Source organism: Talpa occidentalis, unplaced genomic scaffold (genome assembly GCF_014898055.3).
Source record: "Talpa occidentalis isolate TD23 unplaced genomic scaffold, MPIMG_talOcc4v2.1 talOcc4.7, whole genome shotgun sequence".
Classification (NCBI taxonomy): domain Eukaryota; kingdom Metazoa; phylum Chordata; class Mammalia; order Eulipotyphla; family Talpidae; genus Talpa; species Talpa occidentalis.
Window position 1 is genome coordinate 100,304,295 of NW_023605083.1, and position 18,092 is coordinate 100,322,386.

Sequence of the window (18,092 nt, forward strand, 5' to 3'; positions counted from 1 at the left end):
TGGCAGTTCTTCAAAAAGGTAATGCATGACCTAGCACTTCCACTCCTAGATATGCACCCAAGAGAAACGGAGACGGGTCTACACAAACACTCGCACGTTACAGCATTATCCATAATAGTCCAATGGTGGGAACAATCCAAATGGCCAACTGCTGAATGAGTAAACAGAATAGAGTGTTTTCCTACAGTGGGATGTTATCAGTCATAAAAAGGAATGAAGTACTGACACGTGCTACACTGTGGATGAACCTTAAAAGGAACCAGTCAAAGGTCACACTGTATGATTCTGTTTATAAGAAACTTCCAGAAGAGGCAAATCCATGGAGTAGATTAGTGAGTGGTTGCCAGGGGCTGGGAGGAGGCTGGAGAGTGATGCTAATGGTATGGGGTTTCTATGTGGGATGATGGAAATGTTCTGAAATTAGACCATGGTGACATTTGCACAACTAAAAACCACTTTGAATTTCATCTCCAAAAAGTTACTTAAGAACATGAAGTAACCATGAGGAGTTTGAGTCAGAGGCCCCAGGCCCTTTGTGCCACTGGGTGTTGGGACCCCCTGGTGCTTTCACAGCACCAACACCAGCCTGCCTGCCTCTCTTCAGCCCTTTGGGCACACCCCTTCCTCTTTCTGAGCTGGGATGGAGCTTCCCACGGGGTCAACAGAGGCCGTCTACCCAGAGCCGGACAAAGGGCTTGTTTACCTTCCAGGAGAACTGGTGCCAACAGCAGAGTTGTGATTGAGGGGAAGGCCCAGATGCCACCTGACTCACCTCTCCTTCCTGTAAACTTCAGCCTGTACCCCTCCGTCCCCAGCCTGTTACTGCCCTAAGCCACGAGAACAGGCTTGGAGACATCTCTGCCTTAGGGGAGAGTCAGAGAGTCGGTGGCCTGGGGCCAAATCATTGGTGGACCTGGAGCTGCTAATCACTCTAAACAGCAACTGATTAATTGCTGGGAAAGGCAGGTCCATTTGGGAAGTCAGTTGGGGTTGCAGACAAGATCATTGCTGAGGCCATAATAGAGACAGTGGTCCTTCTAGCCTGTGGGATTTATAGCCGTCCCAGAACTGCAGCATGACGGACAGGAGTGGGCCTGCGAGCCCTCCATTCATAGGCCTGTATCCATTTATAAGGCTGTGTATGAGTGGAGTTGGCCAGACTCCCATTCATCTCCTCTGCTGTGTCCCCAGCTGCCTACTTGCCTTTCCAGCCCCTCTTCCCCCCATCTCTCCTCCCACCCTGCTCAGTCTCCAGTGTGTTCCTGTGGAGACCAGCAGAGGCTGGAGGGGTATTTGTTAGAGCTGTCTGTTCACTTTGCTCCACTGTTGGTGTTGTTGGTTGATTCTAGATGTAATTAGCTTAAAAAAATAATATTCTGTGGCTAAAAATGAAAAGCTCAAAAGTCTGCCTTGGGGAACCCTAGGGCAGCCGAGTCTGGGTGAGGATTCAGATAACCTCTTCCTGGCTTGCCAGTGGCTGCCCTGTGAGTGCCCTCAGGGTGCAGTTGGGCTCTGGGCCCAGGCTGCAGGGTCGCCCTCCTCCTCTGTGTTGGAATGTGTATGATGGGGCTCTAGACCAGGAGGAAGGTCCTGAAGTTCATCAGGGTCCTGCTGCTCCTTCTTGATGCACTTGGGATATGTTTGGTTGAAAGACTGTTTCCAGAAGGAACTTGTCTGTCCCGATAGGACTGAGAATGTTTGGAAATCCCTGCAGTGCTAGACATAGAGCTGTTCCCGTGTGGAATTCCTTCTTCTCAGAATTGGGGGCTTCAGAGTCTTGGACACAGACTTGGACCTTGGATACCTGCTCCCCCACCTCCTCCTTTGCCCTGGATTCTTCCCAACAAACATCTGACGTTTCCTCCTCCTCTCTTTCCCACTGTTTAGGTTGCAAGATGGGAACACAAAACTCGCAAGATGAGCAAGGCCTTTGGATCCCCTTACCTGGCCTGCTATGCCCTTGGTGGTGCCATTTTGCTGTTGAACATTCTGCGTTCGCATTGGTAAGTCCTCCAGACCCATATCCACAGCACCTGAGGTGGAGGGATAGCCACTGCAGGCAGTGTTGGGGTCCATTAAGATGTGGGGCACGTTTTATCCAAACACATAGGGCACTGTGCATTTCAGGGCTCCTGTCACGGCAAGCTACCCCTCACTCCTCTGGGCAATCAGCTTCTGTCAGCAGAGGAGTCCTAGTGACTTGGGAAGGGGTCAGTGCCTGTGTCTTGGGCACAGGGGAGTGCATGAGGCTAGGTGGTCCTCAGGCTCACATCCCCACACCCAGTGTATGGAGGGAGCCATGCAGGAACCTCAGACACAGGCTGGTGTCAGCAAGCTGCTCGTCCACCTTGGGGCTTGGGAAATGTTACCTTCCATCGAAGAAAGCCCAGGTCAGCCATACTTGTTCTAGAAGCACCACCCTCAGGATCCTGGAGTGATCTCTGCTGCCCAGACCCAAGGGAGGTGAGAGAAGGAGGGTGAGAGAAGGAGGGTGAGGACTTGAGGAGGAGAGTGGGGTCCAGTCCCCAGACATGGCTGTCCCTGAGCTTTGTCTCACCACCTCAGTTCTGTGAGCGGGCAGCACACCAGCTCCACTGAATGTAACCCATGCAGTGCTTTTAAAAATGACAGCTGGCACCCGAGTCTCCTCATCTCTCTTTTGGACCAATGAGGAGCTCGGGTGGCCCACACCTGCATGTGGGAGCCACCCTTGGGGGGCCGGTGGCAGCTGCTCCTTTGGCACTGCCCTCCCCATGGCCTACATCATGCCTGAGTCCCATCTCTGGCATGTGGGACGTGGCCAGGGTGGGCATGGGTGGTGACTTGGCCCTCATACTCATATCCTGAGGATAGCGTGCCCAGCTTTCCACTCTGAGTCAGGACCCTTGCTACCCACCCTTGCCACCTCCCCACCATCAAGACAGTGTGATTAAGAGGTACCTGCCCAAGCCAGCCCTCCCTACTGGATGGATCTTTGCTGGAGTTTTGCTTCTTGGCCCTTCAGGCTGCTGTTCTCTCCTTCCTCCTCTCCAGACCAGGGTGGATGTCTCAGGTCCTTGGCCCTGACCATGGGGTGGGGGCCCGTAGCAGCTGCCCTGATTGAATGACATGAAGACACTTCTCCCGAGAGCCCTTGCGCACTACACACGGGGGCAAGGGGCTTGGCTCACGGCCTTGCTGTCTTAAGTCCCATAGCACAGCTGAGGAAAGTGAGCCTTGGCAGGAAGCAATGATTTGGGATTTGTTTAAAGTTTTAGAACTCAGAGAGCCTGATGTGGGCAGGGGATTAGCCAGCATCAGACTGGGCAGAGGCTAGGGGAAAAAAGATTTACTCCATTCATAGTGCTGGTGCGCACCGCCCGGGACTGAGCTATTGGGAGCAGGAAGTCTAGACTATGTGAAATGCTCCTCGTTCTTACAGTGGAGGGGGATTCCAGGCTGCTGTCAGCAGGGGGTCACTCAGTAGCCCATCTGAGCCTAAAACTGGGTGGAGAGACCCAGGTGCCCCCACTGCAGGTGGGAGTCTGCTTCTCCACAAGCCCTGTTCTAGTTTACCTCCTAGAGTCCCCCCAGGAGTGAGTGGAAAGGGCAGAAGGCTGGAGAGATCTCACCCCTCAACCCTGATGGAGCTGGGATCACTAGCACCTGCACACAGTCAGGAAAGGACTCAAGCTCCACAGCCCTCAGACCATTTTTAGGCCAGGCCAGGTGTCCACAAGTGGCAGCTGGTGCCCCAAGTCATGGCCACTGCCAAGCATCAGGTGTGGGCTCCTATCCAGGGTCTCCCATAGTCACAATGTTCCTTTAAGGCTGGGTACTGGAGCCCATTTTCATTGTGTGGTGGAGCCAGGGGGCTAGCTGCATCTCAGCACCGACTCCTAACTCTCCTGTGGGTCCAGTGTCTGCCCGCTCCCTTGGCCGGCTACCTCGGAGGGATCCTTGACTGTTTCCTCCCAGCTCAGTCCAGCAGCGCAGCCTGGATCCATACCTGGAATCCACCCGTGGATCTACTCTGCAATCTATACCTGGGACCACCCCTTTCTCCTCCTCTCCCTGGACCCCTAGCAGTGTCCACACGCTGCATGGCACACGGGGACCACAGAAGGAGCGTATAAGAGGGGGAGTGGGAAAGCGGGAGCAGTGACTCATATCCCAAACCTGAGGGCCTTTCTCAGCGTTCTTTCAAAACAGTTATTAGAAGGGTCCTGTTTTTCAAAATCAAAAATAAATGAAAATACTACAGGTTGTTAGTCATTAAAACTAGATTTGTTCCCCAAGAACAAAGACAAAATCGAGAGGTCTAAAAGTTAGACCTCCAGAGTCTAAAAGTTAGACTTTTACTAACGCCCCCACCTTAGCTTCCCATTTCAGGAAGAGTGACACCTAGATTCCTTACTTACCTTCAAGGGCCATTTCGGCCCCATCATCTCCCCCGGCCCCATGGCAGGCCCTCCGCCCAGACCCCTTCCCACCCTTCTTGGGCTTCTCCTTGTGTGCTGGTTCTGCGTCCATAGTGCCTCCTAGAGCGCCCTCCCCGACTACAGCACGCACAGAGGTGGGGCGACCAGCAGAGCCCTTAACACCAGGCTCATCCTGCTGTTGCTCCTAACTCGAGACCCACCTTCCTCAGACTGTGACCCGCAGGAGAGTTGGATCATGTCTGTCCTGCTGGCCAGCTTATCCCCGGAGCTGGAGGCCCTGCCTGGCTCGGGGGCCATCAGGGAGCACTCAGGCTAAATGCAGAGTGGAAGGAGCCTGCCCTGGGAATGTGGGAGCCCCATTCGAGCCCAGCTGACCCCTGATAGAAGGAGGTCACCAGATGACTGGGAGGCTCCACTGGTCTCTGTAAACACTGGCCAGTGCTCCAGAGCGTAAACAAATCCCTGCCTTCTCCCCCACCTCTTCCTCCTGCCAGGTTCTCCCTGGGGGCAGTGGCCACATGGGGCGCTGTGCCTGTCCTGCCCACCGTGGTCTCCTAGTATTAGTGTTCCTAGTTGACCAGCCCAGGAGGGCACATGCTGTAGCCCTGACTTCTGGTTCACATGACAGGCAGGTACCCCTCCTCAAGGAGCTTCGACACCCCGCCCCTATAAGAGAGGATGCAGATTGGATGGGGCAGGGTGTGCCCCTTGCTGCTGCTCAGGGGGTGAGCTGCCCTGGAAGTCCTCCAGCCCAGCAGCACCCTCTCCTTAGCTGAAACAGTTTACAGATTTAAACTGATCCCCTTGGAGAGAAGAGTACTGGGGAGGGGTGGCATGGGGAAGCAACGTGCATGCCCTCCCTCTCTCTGCCTGTTTGTCCCCCTCCCCTGGGACCTTCCTTGTCTGTTTCTTGATGCCCTTTGGGAAACGACCTCTACTTAAACCCTGTCTACACAATGTGCCACGGTCCTTGGCACTGGGAGGGGGCTGTTGTGGAGCCACGTAGGGACACACCATTCTCCTAGCCCGTTGCTTCCAGCCCGTCACTGACCTGCAGCCAGGGGTGCCCCTGCCTAGATCCCTGCTCCGGTTTCTGACTGGCATGTGACCTGGGCCAAAGAGGACCCCTATGAAATGGGGCGGGGGCTGCACACAGCCCCAGTAAACCTTCAGTGACCCAGCCTGGGTGGGACTTAGAGCTGGGGTAGGGTCAGGGTTGGGGTGGGGTGGCAGCTGGGAGGATGGGTTGATAAGGCAGTGGGGTCAGGCAGCATCTGTGATATCGTAAGAAAGAGGGATGTGGGGGCCTCCCCGCTGTCGCAGCGGTTGAGCGCTGGGTTGCGAAGCTGCCCGCATCCTCTGCTGCGCTGGTTCGATCCCCGGCTGCTCCCCTGCCACTGGCGGAGGATCCCACATGGCACACAGACCTCTCCTGCCGCCCGCTGCTCCCCTCAGCAGTGTACTTCGGTCCTTCTGCCTGCTCTGCTCCCCGCTCTGGCTCTGGTGAATTCTCTCACCCTCCCACGCTTCTGACTGTGCCCAGTGCTTAAATAAATAAATAAATCTTGGGGGGGGGGGAAGAAAGAGGAATGTGTTCCAAGGGTTTCCTAGCAGAGATGTGAATTAATCAACCAAATCAACCCAGCTTTCCTGACCAGCCTCATGCCAGCACTGTCCTGCCTTCACTTTGGGTTCCCACCTCAAGAAGGAGTCCCCTCACTGGGGGTGCCAAATGCAGAGAGAAGTGAGTCCTGTATGACCTTGAGAACTGAGGGGTGGGGTGGGAAGAGGATGTCCCCTCCAAAGCAGGAGCAGCCCGGCAGCTGGCCTCCAGGACAGGCCCTTTGTGCGAGCACCCTGGTCTGCCAGGTTGGCTGCTGAACACATTTAGGGTGTGTATGCTGCCTCCTCTTTAAGTGGGGTCTGTTGCACAATTACTGTCTTAAAACTCAGCTGGTGGAGAGACCAAAACAGCCTCTTCCTTTGTTTCCCAGGCCCCAGCCCCTGAGCCCAATTAGTTACTCTTCAGCTTAATGAGCTTTTCCTTGTTTCCTCCCATGAGCCGTGGCCCACAGGGCTGGCAGACATGCAGCCCTGTCCTGAGTACATGAGCGAGCGAATGAGTGAGGGAACAAATGAGTGGCTGTTTGGACTCCCATAGCCCCTTTCTCTCTGGGGCATTCAAAGGGCCAGATAGTAAATATTTTGACTCTGGGTCACATGGTCTCTACAACTGTCAGAGGCATTCAAACTTTCTCGACATGCTAACCTCTTCAGGATCCAGAACCTGCCACTTTTCCCTTCAAATACTGTATTGTTTTGGGTCTGTACAAGTCTGAGTTCTTGGTTTCCTGAGTTCAAAATGAGAAAAACCTTGTTTCTCGAGTATTTGCTAGTCTAGATTCCCTACCGGTTCCTAGCAGCTGGGAGCCTGGTGTTGGAGGCCTGCTCTGCAGATGGGCTGACCCCAGGCAGGCAGCCGTGTCCAGGCCAGCAACCCAGAGGGGCAAGGGGATGACCAGCTGGGCCTTCTTTTCTGGGTCAAGCAGACTCTCTTGCGGCCCTGACTGGGGCCTCTGCCAGCCCTGAGCAGAGGCAGATGGCTTTGGGCAAGTCCCCTTCCCTTCCAATCTGCTTCCCAACTGGGCATTGGATGAGTCCAGGGGGCTACAAACTGCCTCGAATGCCAAACTGGGCCAGTTTCCTGCTGTTTTGTGGCCTGGGAGCTTAGAACGGTTTTACTTGGATTCCTTTTTTAGTTGTGATAAAATATATCTAATGTGAAGTTGACCCTTTTAGCCACTTTTAAGCCTACAGTTCACGGGCAGGAGGCACAGTCACTTTGTTGTACAACTATCACCACCTCCATCTCCAGGACGTTTCCTCTTCCCAACCTGCACCCAGTAAGCACTGGTTCCCCACCTCCCCCTCCACCCTGGCACCACCTTTCCACTTCCTGTCTTTGTGAATTTGACTGCTGTAGGGAGCTCATACATGTGGAGCCATCAGCGTTGGTCCTTCTGTGACTGGCTCATTTCACTGAGCTTCCTCAAGCTTAATCCATGTCTGAACCCGTGTCAGAATCCCTTCCTTTTCAAATCCTGCCATTTGCTCCAGCATGGGTGAATCTGAGGGCATTATGCTAAGTGGAATCCAAAAAAACCCAAATTGATAGAAATAGTGGGCTGGGTTTGTCAAGGGCAGAGGGTGGGAGAAATGGGTGAAAGGGTACAAAGCTCCATTGCTAACAGGAGAGCGCCCTGGGGAGGATTGCGGTGTGGTGACTGCAGTTACACTGCTCTGTTGTGTCCTTGAAAGCGGCCTAGAGAACAGATCGTTACCTATCTGACCAGTTTCTCCCCCCTTTCTCTCTCTCTCTCTCTCTCTCTCTCTCTCTCTCTCTCACACACACACACAATATCTACGTGAGTGGCACGGGTGTTCACTAACTCATTATGGGAATCTTTTCATGATACAAACATCATCATGTTCTATGGTGGCGACTCTGGATGGCTCCTGGGCAGGGGCTGGTCCCTGGGAAGGCTTGGAGGGTTCAGGCCCAGCCCCTATTCCTCAAGAAGGGAGAGATCTGAGAGTGGGGTTAATGATCGATCCTGCCTTCACAGTGAAGCCTCCATTGAGTCCCACAAGTACAGGAGTCAGAGAACTTCTGGTGAATGGAGGCATGAGGACAGTGGCACCCCAGAGAGGGTGTTCAGACTCGGCACCCTTCCTGCCCTGCCCTGCCCTGTGCACCTTTCCAACTGGATGGTCATCAGTGTCCTTTATCATGAGCTTATACAATAAAGTGGTCCACTGCAGTGTTGCCCTGAGTTCTGTGAGCCACTCTAGCGAATCAGGCGAACCTCCCATCCATAGCTGGTTGGTCAGAAGCACAGGTGGGCTTTGCCTGCCTTCCCGGGGGGGGGGGGGGAGAGAGAGAGAGAGAGAGTGTGTGTATGTGTAGATAGGTGAAGGGGCAGTCTTGTGGCACTGAACCCTAAACCTGTGGGATCTGACACTGTCTCTAGGTGGATAGTATTAGAATTGAGTTGAATTGTAAGACACCCAGGTGGTGTCTGGGGAATCGCTTGGTGTGGGAGAAAAACCTCCACACATTTGGTACCCAGAAGTGTCAGGCGTAAGTGTGCATAAAGGAGACACACAGGGAAGAAACACACAGCATTCTTCACAATAGGGAAGGACTGGGTTTTTCTCTACACAGGAAGAGAAAACCATTTTCTTTTACAGCCTTAAATTGCCACAATATGTGTCCATTATTCTCAATAAAAATGGTGAAAAAATAAAAGCAATTTGGGTTTGAAAAAAAGAATTCCCTTCCTTTTAAAGATTGAATGATATTCCATTATGCAAATATCAAATTTTGGTTTTCCTTTCATCCATCTGTGGACATTGGAGTGTTTTCATCTTACTGTGAAGAATGCTGCTGGGAATGTGGGTGTATCTGCATGAGGCCCTGCTTTTGATTCTCTGGGTGACTACCCAGAAGTGGAATTGCTGGGTCCTGGGGGAGTCTAGTTTCATTTCCACAATGGCTGCACCATTTTGCATTCCCACCAGCAACACATAAGCCTTCCAACTGTTCCACATCCTTGATAACCCTCATTCACTTGGAGTTTTTTTGGCAATAACCATCCTAATGGTGTGAAGTGGTAGCTTATTGTGGTTTCGACTTGTATTTTCCTGATTAGTGATAGGAGCATCTTTTCGTGTGCTTATTGGCCATTGGCATATCTCCCTTGGAGAGATTTCTATACGAGTCTTTTGCCCATTTTTAAAATCAGGCTGTTTGTTTGCTGCTGTTAAGTTGTATACATGGCTAGATTTTAAATGATTATATAAATATCTATTTAACATCCTAGGATTTGCCTCTGAGCTTACAAAGCTGGAAGTATTTATTGTCTGGCCTTTTGAGAAAAAAGTTTGTTGGCCTCTGGACTAGTTGAGGACTGGTTGCATCTAGCTGAATCAAATCCATAATTTATGATTGTCTGTCTCAGGTGTTGGCAAACTTCTGTAAAGGGCCAGATAGTAAATATTTTTGACTCTGGGTCACAAGGTCTCTGCAACTGTTAGACTCTGGCCGATACAGCCTGTAAACCCACAGGCTTGTCTGGATTCTGATAAAACTATAAGGACAGGCAGAGGGCCCGATTCAGTCACCGACCATAGTTTGCCAGCCCATGAAAGGAAGGCCCCCTAGATGCCTAGGGTAACTGCGTACACCCGGTCGATGACATTTGGAAAGCTGGGAGGAAGGATGGGTGGGTGGGAGCGGCCTGGGGGTGGTAGTGATCAGCCTCAGCTCTGTTCCTGACATGTAGGCAACCTTGAGCAGATCATTCAGCCTCTCCGAGCCTTGATTCTCTGTCTGAATGAAGTACAAGTCCCTGGCCCACTCTCAGGAGGGTTCAGGAGCAGGTGTGTCAACGATCCCTGGCTGAGCAGCTCCTCAGAGTGTGGGGCCTGGGATGAGCAGACTCGGCCATCCTGAGGATCATACCTCACAGGTGCTCACAGCTGGAGCTGGGTTGATGTGGGGAGGAGTTCTGGGGGCCAGCTTAGCTGACCTGGGGGCAAGGGAAGTCTGTGCCTGCTGTAGGAGACAGTGGGGCAGGTTAGGGGTCTCCAAAAAGAGAGGGCTCCTCAGAGGTGAGGCTGGGGAGCACTACTGTGTGTGGCGTGTGGAGTGTGGGTGTGGGGGAGGTTTTACAGAGGGTGGGTAGGGCGGTGACAGTCAGGATGCCATGCTGGGCAGGTCCCTGTGGCTGCCCTCTGCGAGCCAGGGAGAGCGGGTGAAGGGAGGATGCTGTGCCTGGATCGGGCAACTTCTACATACACAGGACGCCAAGCTGGAGAGTCCCTGGCCCCTTGTCCCTGTCAGGGGTCCCTCCTTCCTTCAACCCCCCAGCCTAGCACTGTGGTCCCTCAGAGACGATAGGGACAGTCTGACTACAGCCCCAATATAGAGAATTCTCTGGTTTGTTCTTATGTCCTGGCCCTTTGGGGGTCCTGGGGAGGCAGTCCCCCCACTCAGTTCTCATGGACAGTAGCACCTGGCTCTTCCTCTCACCACATGTCTCCGTGTCTGTGTGGACCTGCCTAGTGCCTGCCTTCTGGCCATGTCTTTTCTCTGGGTTGAATTTGCCCCCTCAGGAAATTTCTGGAAAGAGAGAAGGGACATGCACAGACAGGATTGTGCAGGGTGCTGTTTCCTCCTCCTTGGTCCTTCAGCCATTTGTCCTTCCCTCTGCCATGTGGTCTCTTTCCTCTCCACTGGGGGCGTTGGCAGGAGCTGTGAGAAGCCTGTCCAGGCCGGTTCCAGCCTGAAGCCTCCTGCCCCCAGGCTTTCCCTAGCACCCTTTCCACCCATCAAGCCATTTGATTCCTAGAGGTTTGTTTGTGGTAAAATATACATAAAATTTATTATTTTATCATTTTATAGTATATGTTTCAGTGGCAGTTAGTATATTCAGTGTTATGCATCCACACCCAGAACTTTTTCACCTCAAACAAAAATCCCTTGCCTGTTAAGCAGTCACCCCATCTCACCTACACCCTCCCGTACTTTCTGTGCCCGTGGACTTGCCTATCTGGGCATTTCCATGGTGCCTGTTCTTATGTCCGCGGGAGTCACAAGCTCGGTAAGAATGGTGACGGCAGCGGGGAGCACCTGCTGAATGGAGCCCTGAGAAGCCCCAGCTGGGCAGTCCCTGCTGCACCCCATTGTCCCTCTGGAACTGCTCACAGGATGTGGCGGGACAGGGCTGATGGCTGAGTGGCTGCATGAGGAGTGAACCGGGGCAGACGGGCACAGGTCATCGCACAGAAGGGCAGTCAGATGGGGCAGTCAGAGGTGTGGGCACTGGCAGTGCGATGTCCTGTGACAGGTGCGGGCACTGGATGCGGGGGGATCACTTCCCTGTGCCTGTAGGTCAGACCTTCCACCCCCCAATAGGTGGACTCCACACAGCAAGCTTGCCTTCTGCAGGGTAGCAGGGGTCCTCTGACTCCTGAAAGGCCCACCAGGGTAATCTTTTCAGTGAGCTCAGAGTACACTGACTGGGGGCTTAACGTCTGTGACAAGCTGGCTATATCCCATCAGGGAGTGACCTCCCGGGGTTCACAGCCTACACTCAAGGGGAGGGATTCTGCAGGAGGTGCAGGGTGGGTTGGACTTAACTGTGTAGGCTGTGGGAGCTGCTGGGGACTTAGAGGTGAGATCTGGAAGGAGTGGAGTCTGGGGCAGGAGGCAGGTGGAAGCCAAGGCTGAGCTGAGGAGCAGCCAGAGATCCATGCAAATAGATTTGGAACCCTCAGATGGCCAGGGCCCAAGCTCTGGATCTGTAGCTGGAGGGGAAAAATACATCTCCCCGGGACTGGCCCCTCAACCACAAAAGTCCTGGAGGAGACTGGTTATCAGCCTAGAATTCATAGAAGGGCCCCCCAAAGATAGTTGGCCCCTGTGTTCCATTGTTTTCAGGCTTGGATGGGTGCATCTGCTGGTCCTGGCAATGCCCCCCGCTCCCCCAGCAGGTCTGATTCCTTATTTGTAAGACATGACAGACCCTCTCGCCTGTGCTGGGTTTTGGAAACACTTTTAAACAGTGCTGTGTCCATCAAATGCACAGCTTTAGTACAGAATCATAGCCCCAAATGCCAGTCCCCAGATCATGTTTTGGGAAGTTACACAGATGGACATTTTTGCTTGATATTAGTTATATGTTTATTTTAATGGGTATTAGAGAAAAAACTATGAATCAATCAGATGCCAACTTCCATAGATAATATTGCTTGGTGGGTTGGAGTAGGAGGAGCAGGGAAATCTAGGCCTGGGAGAAAGGAGAAGATGACGAGAATAACATTCGTTCACCTCGACAACTTTGGGAGATGACCCTGGAAGGGCTGAACTTTGACAGAGGTTTGTCATTGGCAGATAGAAAAGAGAAACGAACTGTCTTGGGGTTGCAGGTGCTGAGTGTGGCTGAGCAGGTGCCTGGTCAAGCACATACGTCTGATGCCCCACTCCCTACCTCCAGCCCAGGTTCCGGGATTTCAGGGGAACAGAGTGAGGACAGCCTCAAGTCATGCTGATGACCGAAAACCCAATCCTAGTTTTAAAAATAGAAGCTGAGACCAATGAATGAGTCTCTCTGCACTCACCCGGTGTGAGTATTTCCAAAGGAAATGGCCTATTCATTCTCTTAAGGAGCAAGGCCCGCAGAGCCTCTCGTCTCTCTGTCAATTTTCCATGTGGAATGGACTGTGCTTTCCTGGCTTAATAGAGGAGCTGGAACACCACAGATCACCTCCTCAGGGTCGGGCACATCATTCCCGTAAGCCTGCCCCTTTTGGACCCTGAGTATGTGAGGCTCTGGGCACCAGGGGAGGCCAGACCTGTTCTCTGCTCAGAGATACCCTGATTTCTTGGGGGGTGCACACAGATGTGCTAGGGGCAGGGGCTGGTGAGGGGCTTCCTCTAGACCCTCTCCTCCCTGCCACTGGTGAGGGAATGGAAGAGGAGCCACAGGTGGGCTGAGGTTCCCTGGGTCAAATCTGGGGCAGCCCCATGCCCCGCTGGGCCTGCTTCCCCTCATCACTGGCCCTAGGCCCGCCCTTGGCCAGAAGTCTCCATCTGCTTCCAACCAGATGGCTTTTCCTTCAGAGCCATCCCCCAGGGAAGCTGCTTCAGTGTAGCACGTCAGAGCGGGAAGGCTCCCTTTTCATCTGCACCCCTGCTGCGTACACAGCGGTCAGGCAGTTTGCCTGCTGTTTGGCTGATGAAAAATGAATTCTGGCGGAGGAACCTGAGACGGCCCAGCTCAAGCATGAGACCCAGGCCACACAGTGGGCCCGCGCCAGGTTCTCTGAAGCCCTGTGTCTGGGCTGTGCTGGGCTCCCCCAGCCCTGCAGCCCTGATGTTACAGTAACCCAACTGGTGTCCCCACTGCTTTTCTGAAGCAGCGACTTTCCAACCACATTAAGTTCATTGTGAACTCTTTCCACAGGCTCCTTTCCCCTGTCCTGGACTCTGCCCACTGGGCTGTGCCTCTTTCTAAAAGCTTCTTTGTGCGTGTTCCCTTCCCCCTGGTGATTTTTTTTCCCCATCAGATCTCTGCTTAAACTTCTCATGGTTTTCTGGACCCACCTCACTTGCCTGTCCACAGCACTGGTCTTCACGTGGGTCACTCTGGTGTCTGTCCTTCCCGCTGCCCACAGCCTCATGTCAGAGCCTGTGGGTCCCTGTTATCAGTGTGCACAGCGACAGCAGCAGCTCCCTGCAGGGAGACGGGAGAAATTAACCTCGCTGTCACACAGAGGAGGAAACTGGGACCCAAGGCATCCAGATCTGTCTGAAATCCAACCCAGCTCTTCTGCCAGGAACCCTCTGATGGGCTGCCCCCCGGAGAAATCTAGGCAGATGGGTAGGCTAGGCTACTGGCGGCCACAGGCTGGCCAGAGGATGTCCATTAGGTCTCCCTGCCCTAGGCTTGGGGCTGGAGGTCAGCCTGGAGCTAAATAGGGAGGCAGGCAGCGCCTAGGGCTGGGAAGTAGGAGGGGGTGTCACCGTAGCTCTTGAGAGCACAGAGTTCTGACTACACCCCCCACACACACACACTGCTACACATTTCATGATGCAGGGGAGCCAGGGGGCCAGTGCAGATGGGGGAGCTGTGATGGGCTCCATCCTCTCCATGCAGGCAGGAGAGGTGAGGTGGGCACCGAGGCTGCCTACCCCATGGCCCTGCTCAAGGGCACACAGGGTAGAAGGTGTGCCTGGTTCATAGGGTTGCCCGTTTACCTGAAAGTCAGGTGAAGGTGTGGAGGGGCAGAGCAGGGTGTGGTGATCTGGCACAAACACCAGTGTGTGTGACCCTGGGCCATTCAATCCCAGTGGCTTGACCTGGAACTGCAGAGTGACCCTGAGCTGGGCAGAGAGGGCTATGATAGGGCAGTGGTGGGTGGAGAGGTTGCTGTGTGGGAAGCGTGACCAGTGGCCAGGTGTGCCGCTACTGATAGGTCATCATGCAGGCCTGTGTGCCCTGTTTGCTGTTTGTACACAGGCCTCCCCACCACCTCCTTCCTGCCTGTCCCCCTTTCTCTACTCTGGAGAGAAAGGAAGAGGGTTGAAGCGCTGCTTTCTCTCTATTTGATGAATATTCACTAAACTTCATTCTGCCTGAAGTACCAGGTACTAGAAAGATCGAGGAGAGAAGCAACCTCTGTCCTGAGAGCTGAAAGTAGTTGAAGCAAAGAGTTCTGGGAGATGATTTTTAGTTCGACATAAGGATTGTTCTACAACAACCTGAATTTACCAATGGAATGAATGAAAGAATGAGTGAATGATGAATTTGTTCTGCTTGAAAGAGCCTGACAAATAGGTACTTTATGATGGGTGGATGGATGGATGGATGGATGGGCAGATGGATGGGTGGGGGAGGGTGGGTGGGTGTATGAGTGGGTAGACAGTCAGATGCCCTCTAGCTGGTGCCTGGTACAGAGTGAGGGCAAGCAGTTGTCCCAAGGGAGGAGATCTCCATGTCGCTTCTGATGCTGTGGCGGAGAAGGCATGTGGAGAGAGCTGTGACATGTGCATGCACTTCCCGTGCGGGTATCCCTCCCATTAGCACCTGCCCTCTCCTAATGAGGCAGTCCCTGCACCCTGCATTACCGCGAGCCCAGGTGCTTTGCCCTACCTGCACAGACCTTCCAGTGTTGTCTTCAGGATCCCATTGGAGAACCTGACCTCCAAACTCACTGGAGTAGTCACACCCTTTTGGTCAACCCTCTTGCCTTTTGACAAGGCTTTCAGTGGCCTGGTGTGCTACTCGAGGGCCACCTGAGGGATGGGTGTGGGGGAGCAGACGGGCCACTCCCCACACCCATGATCTCTGTCTCCTGTCTCCCCTGCAGCTTTACGGAGGCCATGCTAAGCCAGCCCAAGATGAAGAGCCTGGATAATCCCATAGCCTACGGTGTGGGGCTGGTGCTGCTGGGCATGGGCAGTGTGTTTGTGCTCTCCAGCTTCTTTGCACTGGGCTTCACTGGGACCTTCCTAGGTAAGACCCCGAGGGTCAAGGGCCTTGCGTAGAACCCCTTGGGTCCAGGGGAGGAGCGGGACTATGTGGCTGGCCGCCCTGCCATCCATGTAGGGCCTGGCACCTACCGCACCAGGCTCAGCTCATCTAAGGCTGGCTCGGGAAGCTGGCTCTCACATCTCATCTAGCGGCCTGATGGCCAGGCCAGGTGGCACCTTGCTCCACTGTGTTGGGCCACAAGTGGAGCTGGCCCAGGTCTGGGGGGGGAGGGGGATGCTGTCCTTCTCTGCATTCCCCATTGTCTGCAGCTCTGGTGTTTTCTGGCTGGGAGCCCAGTGTTGGCCTAGCCCAGTGTCCTTGTGATATCCATCATATCCAGCAACTCGGAAGCCCAGGGAGAAAAGCAGCTGGGGGAGGCTGCAAGGTCAGGGGCACCCTTGGGTACAGCTGCTACCTGCAGAGGGAGCCCCTCCCAGCAAACAGGCAACACTGGGAGGTGTCCAGAGGTGCCTGGCCCTCTGATGGCTGACTCAGGGGCTCTCAGTCCTCCTTCCTCTCAGCCCCAGCCATCTGTGGGACTTGCCTCAGTTTCCTCCAGTGCCCAGGGTGGTCTCCAGCAACCACTCAGCTTACCTGGAATCTCTACCACATTTAGGGGCAGATGAGATCCACGCAGGAGCAGTTGCCCTGTGAAGTGCTCACAGCAGTGGGTTTAGAGCAGGTGGTTGAGGGCAAAGTGCTCAGATAGGAGTTGTGGGGAATCTGGTGCTAAAGGAGGGGCAGGTGGGAACTGGGAAGAGAGGATGTCAGGCGCTCGTAGGTCCGCTAGTGGGAATGGGTCAGTGGGAAGGAAGGCAGATTAGCTGGCAGATTGGCTGGTGAGTAGGGGCCCAGAAGGAGCAGGGCTGGAGGCAGGCCGGGCTTGCCCACGCTGTTCCTGAAAGGCCTTGCAGGGGCCTGAGGCTTCACTGCCAGGTTGGTGAGAGCCATAGAGGGGTTTGGAGAGTCTTCTCCCAACATGAGAAGGTTGGTGCCGAGACCAGAGGCCTAGGAAGGATTGGAGATCACAGTATGGACCTTGCAAAGCTGGAGGCAAGGGCCACAAGCAGGTAGAGGGAGCTTTGCAGCCCTATTTGGGCCCTCTGGAGACCAAGGGTGAGCTGCCCTACAGCGTGCAGCCTCTGTGAGCAGAGTTTAGGAAATTGCGGAGGGTCTGGGAGGGGTGGAGTGGTGGGATGGTCAGGATCTGGACCATGTGGGGAGACTCCTGCAGGACAGGTCAGGGGGAAAGGAGGAAGGAAAGGAGCCCGAGATACCAGCCACTACAGCGCCCCTCCCCCCCCCCCCCCCCCCCCCGAAGAAATGGCCTAGAACCGAGTGGGCCACGCCGGGTTGTGCATCTAGGGCACAGCAGCCACTTCCCTGCCATGAGTCAGCCCCAAAGCTGTATCTGTGCCACCCCATTTTCTGCCTCCTGGGAAGAAAGCTTTCCAGTGCGTCCTTCCCTCCCCACAACTCCTCAGGGGCCTGTACCCCTTGTTCCCAAAGTTGCCCTATTTCTGCCTGCAATGAAGCTCCAAGAGATTTCTGGGGAGAGAAGACCGGGATGAAATGGCAACACTCTTTCCTAAGCAGTTCTGGGGGCGCATGGTGAGAGCTGAGGTTCCTGGGACTTCCTACACTTCTTAGTGCGACTTCAGTGGGTGACAGAGGAGGGGGTGACCAGCCTTTCTGGGATCCGTCTGATGGCCACTCCACTGTGACAGGCACCTTTGGGATGGCTTGGAGTGGAAAAGTAGTAACACCAAGGCTGCCTTCCTGTGTGGCAGCCCCCTTGTTTTCTCTACCAGGCCACATACCAGGTGAGAAGGGAAGAAGTGGGGCAAAAATAGTAGCAGGCAGGACCTGCTTTAGATAGTGGAGTTGGGAAGATCCCCTATAGGCAGCCAGGGGAGAAGTGACAAAGGAGGGAAGGCACTCGCTGTACAGAATATAGGGAAAAGCATCCCAAACAGAGGGAACAGCATGTGCAAAGGCACAGAGGAGAGGAGCAGATGGTGAGAAGGGGGTGAGGCTCTGGGCTTTAGCCACTAGGGCCCCCTGGGTGCCTCCGACTCAGTAATCTTCCTCCCTGACCCCTGAAGGCCTGGAGCCTCCTGAAAGACAGGCCTCACCATATGCCAGGGCCCCCCTCAGTCATGGTATGACCAGGATGTGACCTTCTCATACTGCCCCACCTTGTTCACAGGTGATTACTTCGGAATCCTCAAGGAGGCAAGAGTGACCACGTTTCCATTCAATATCCTAGACAACCCCATGTACTGGGGCAGCACGGCCAATTACCTGGGCTGGGCCATCATGTGAGTAGCGGCCTTCCTGGCCCATCCTCCCTACATCCTGGAAGGCAGCCAGCCTCCCTGTCATTCAGGAGCCCAAAGGCATCAGTCAGCCTCCATTCCTCAGGAGTTTCTTATCTGTAGAAACAAACAAAATCCTAGAACAGGGTTGGCAGACTTTCCCGTCAGGAGCCTAAGGAACTAGGCTTGGCGGCCACAGGCAAGGTGCTGCCCCCAAGGTGCTGCCCCCATAGCTTGAAAACTGCATTAAGAGG

At 54.2% G+C, this 18,092-nt stretch overlaps 1 protein-coding gene across 3 annotated transcripts in view; it reads left to right on the forward strand.

Annotated features, from left to right (window-relative positions):
- PEMT (phosphatidylethanolamine N-methyltransferase) overlaps nucleotides 1–18,092 on the forward strand; it is a 68,834-nt gene that overhangs the window by 47,045 nt on the left and 3,697 nt on the right. For all 3 annotated transcript variants that reach the window (XM_037492095.2, XM_037492097.1, XM_037492096.2), the window contains exons 3-5: nucleotides 1,888–2,003; nucleotides 15,357–15,502; nucleotides 17,730–17,841. In XM_037492095.2, coding sequence (XP_037347992.1) covers nucleotides 1,888–2,003; nucleotides 15,357–15,502; nucleotides 17,730–17,841 — 374 coding nt within the window. The remainder of the gene's footprint in view (nucleotides 1–1,887; nucleotides 2,004–15,356; nucleotides 15,503–17,729; nucleotides 17,842–18,092) is intronic.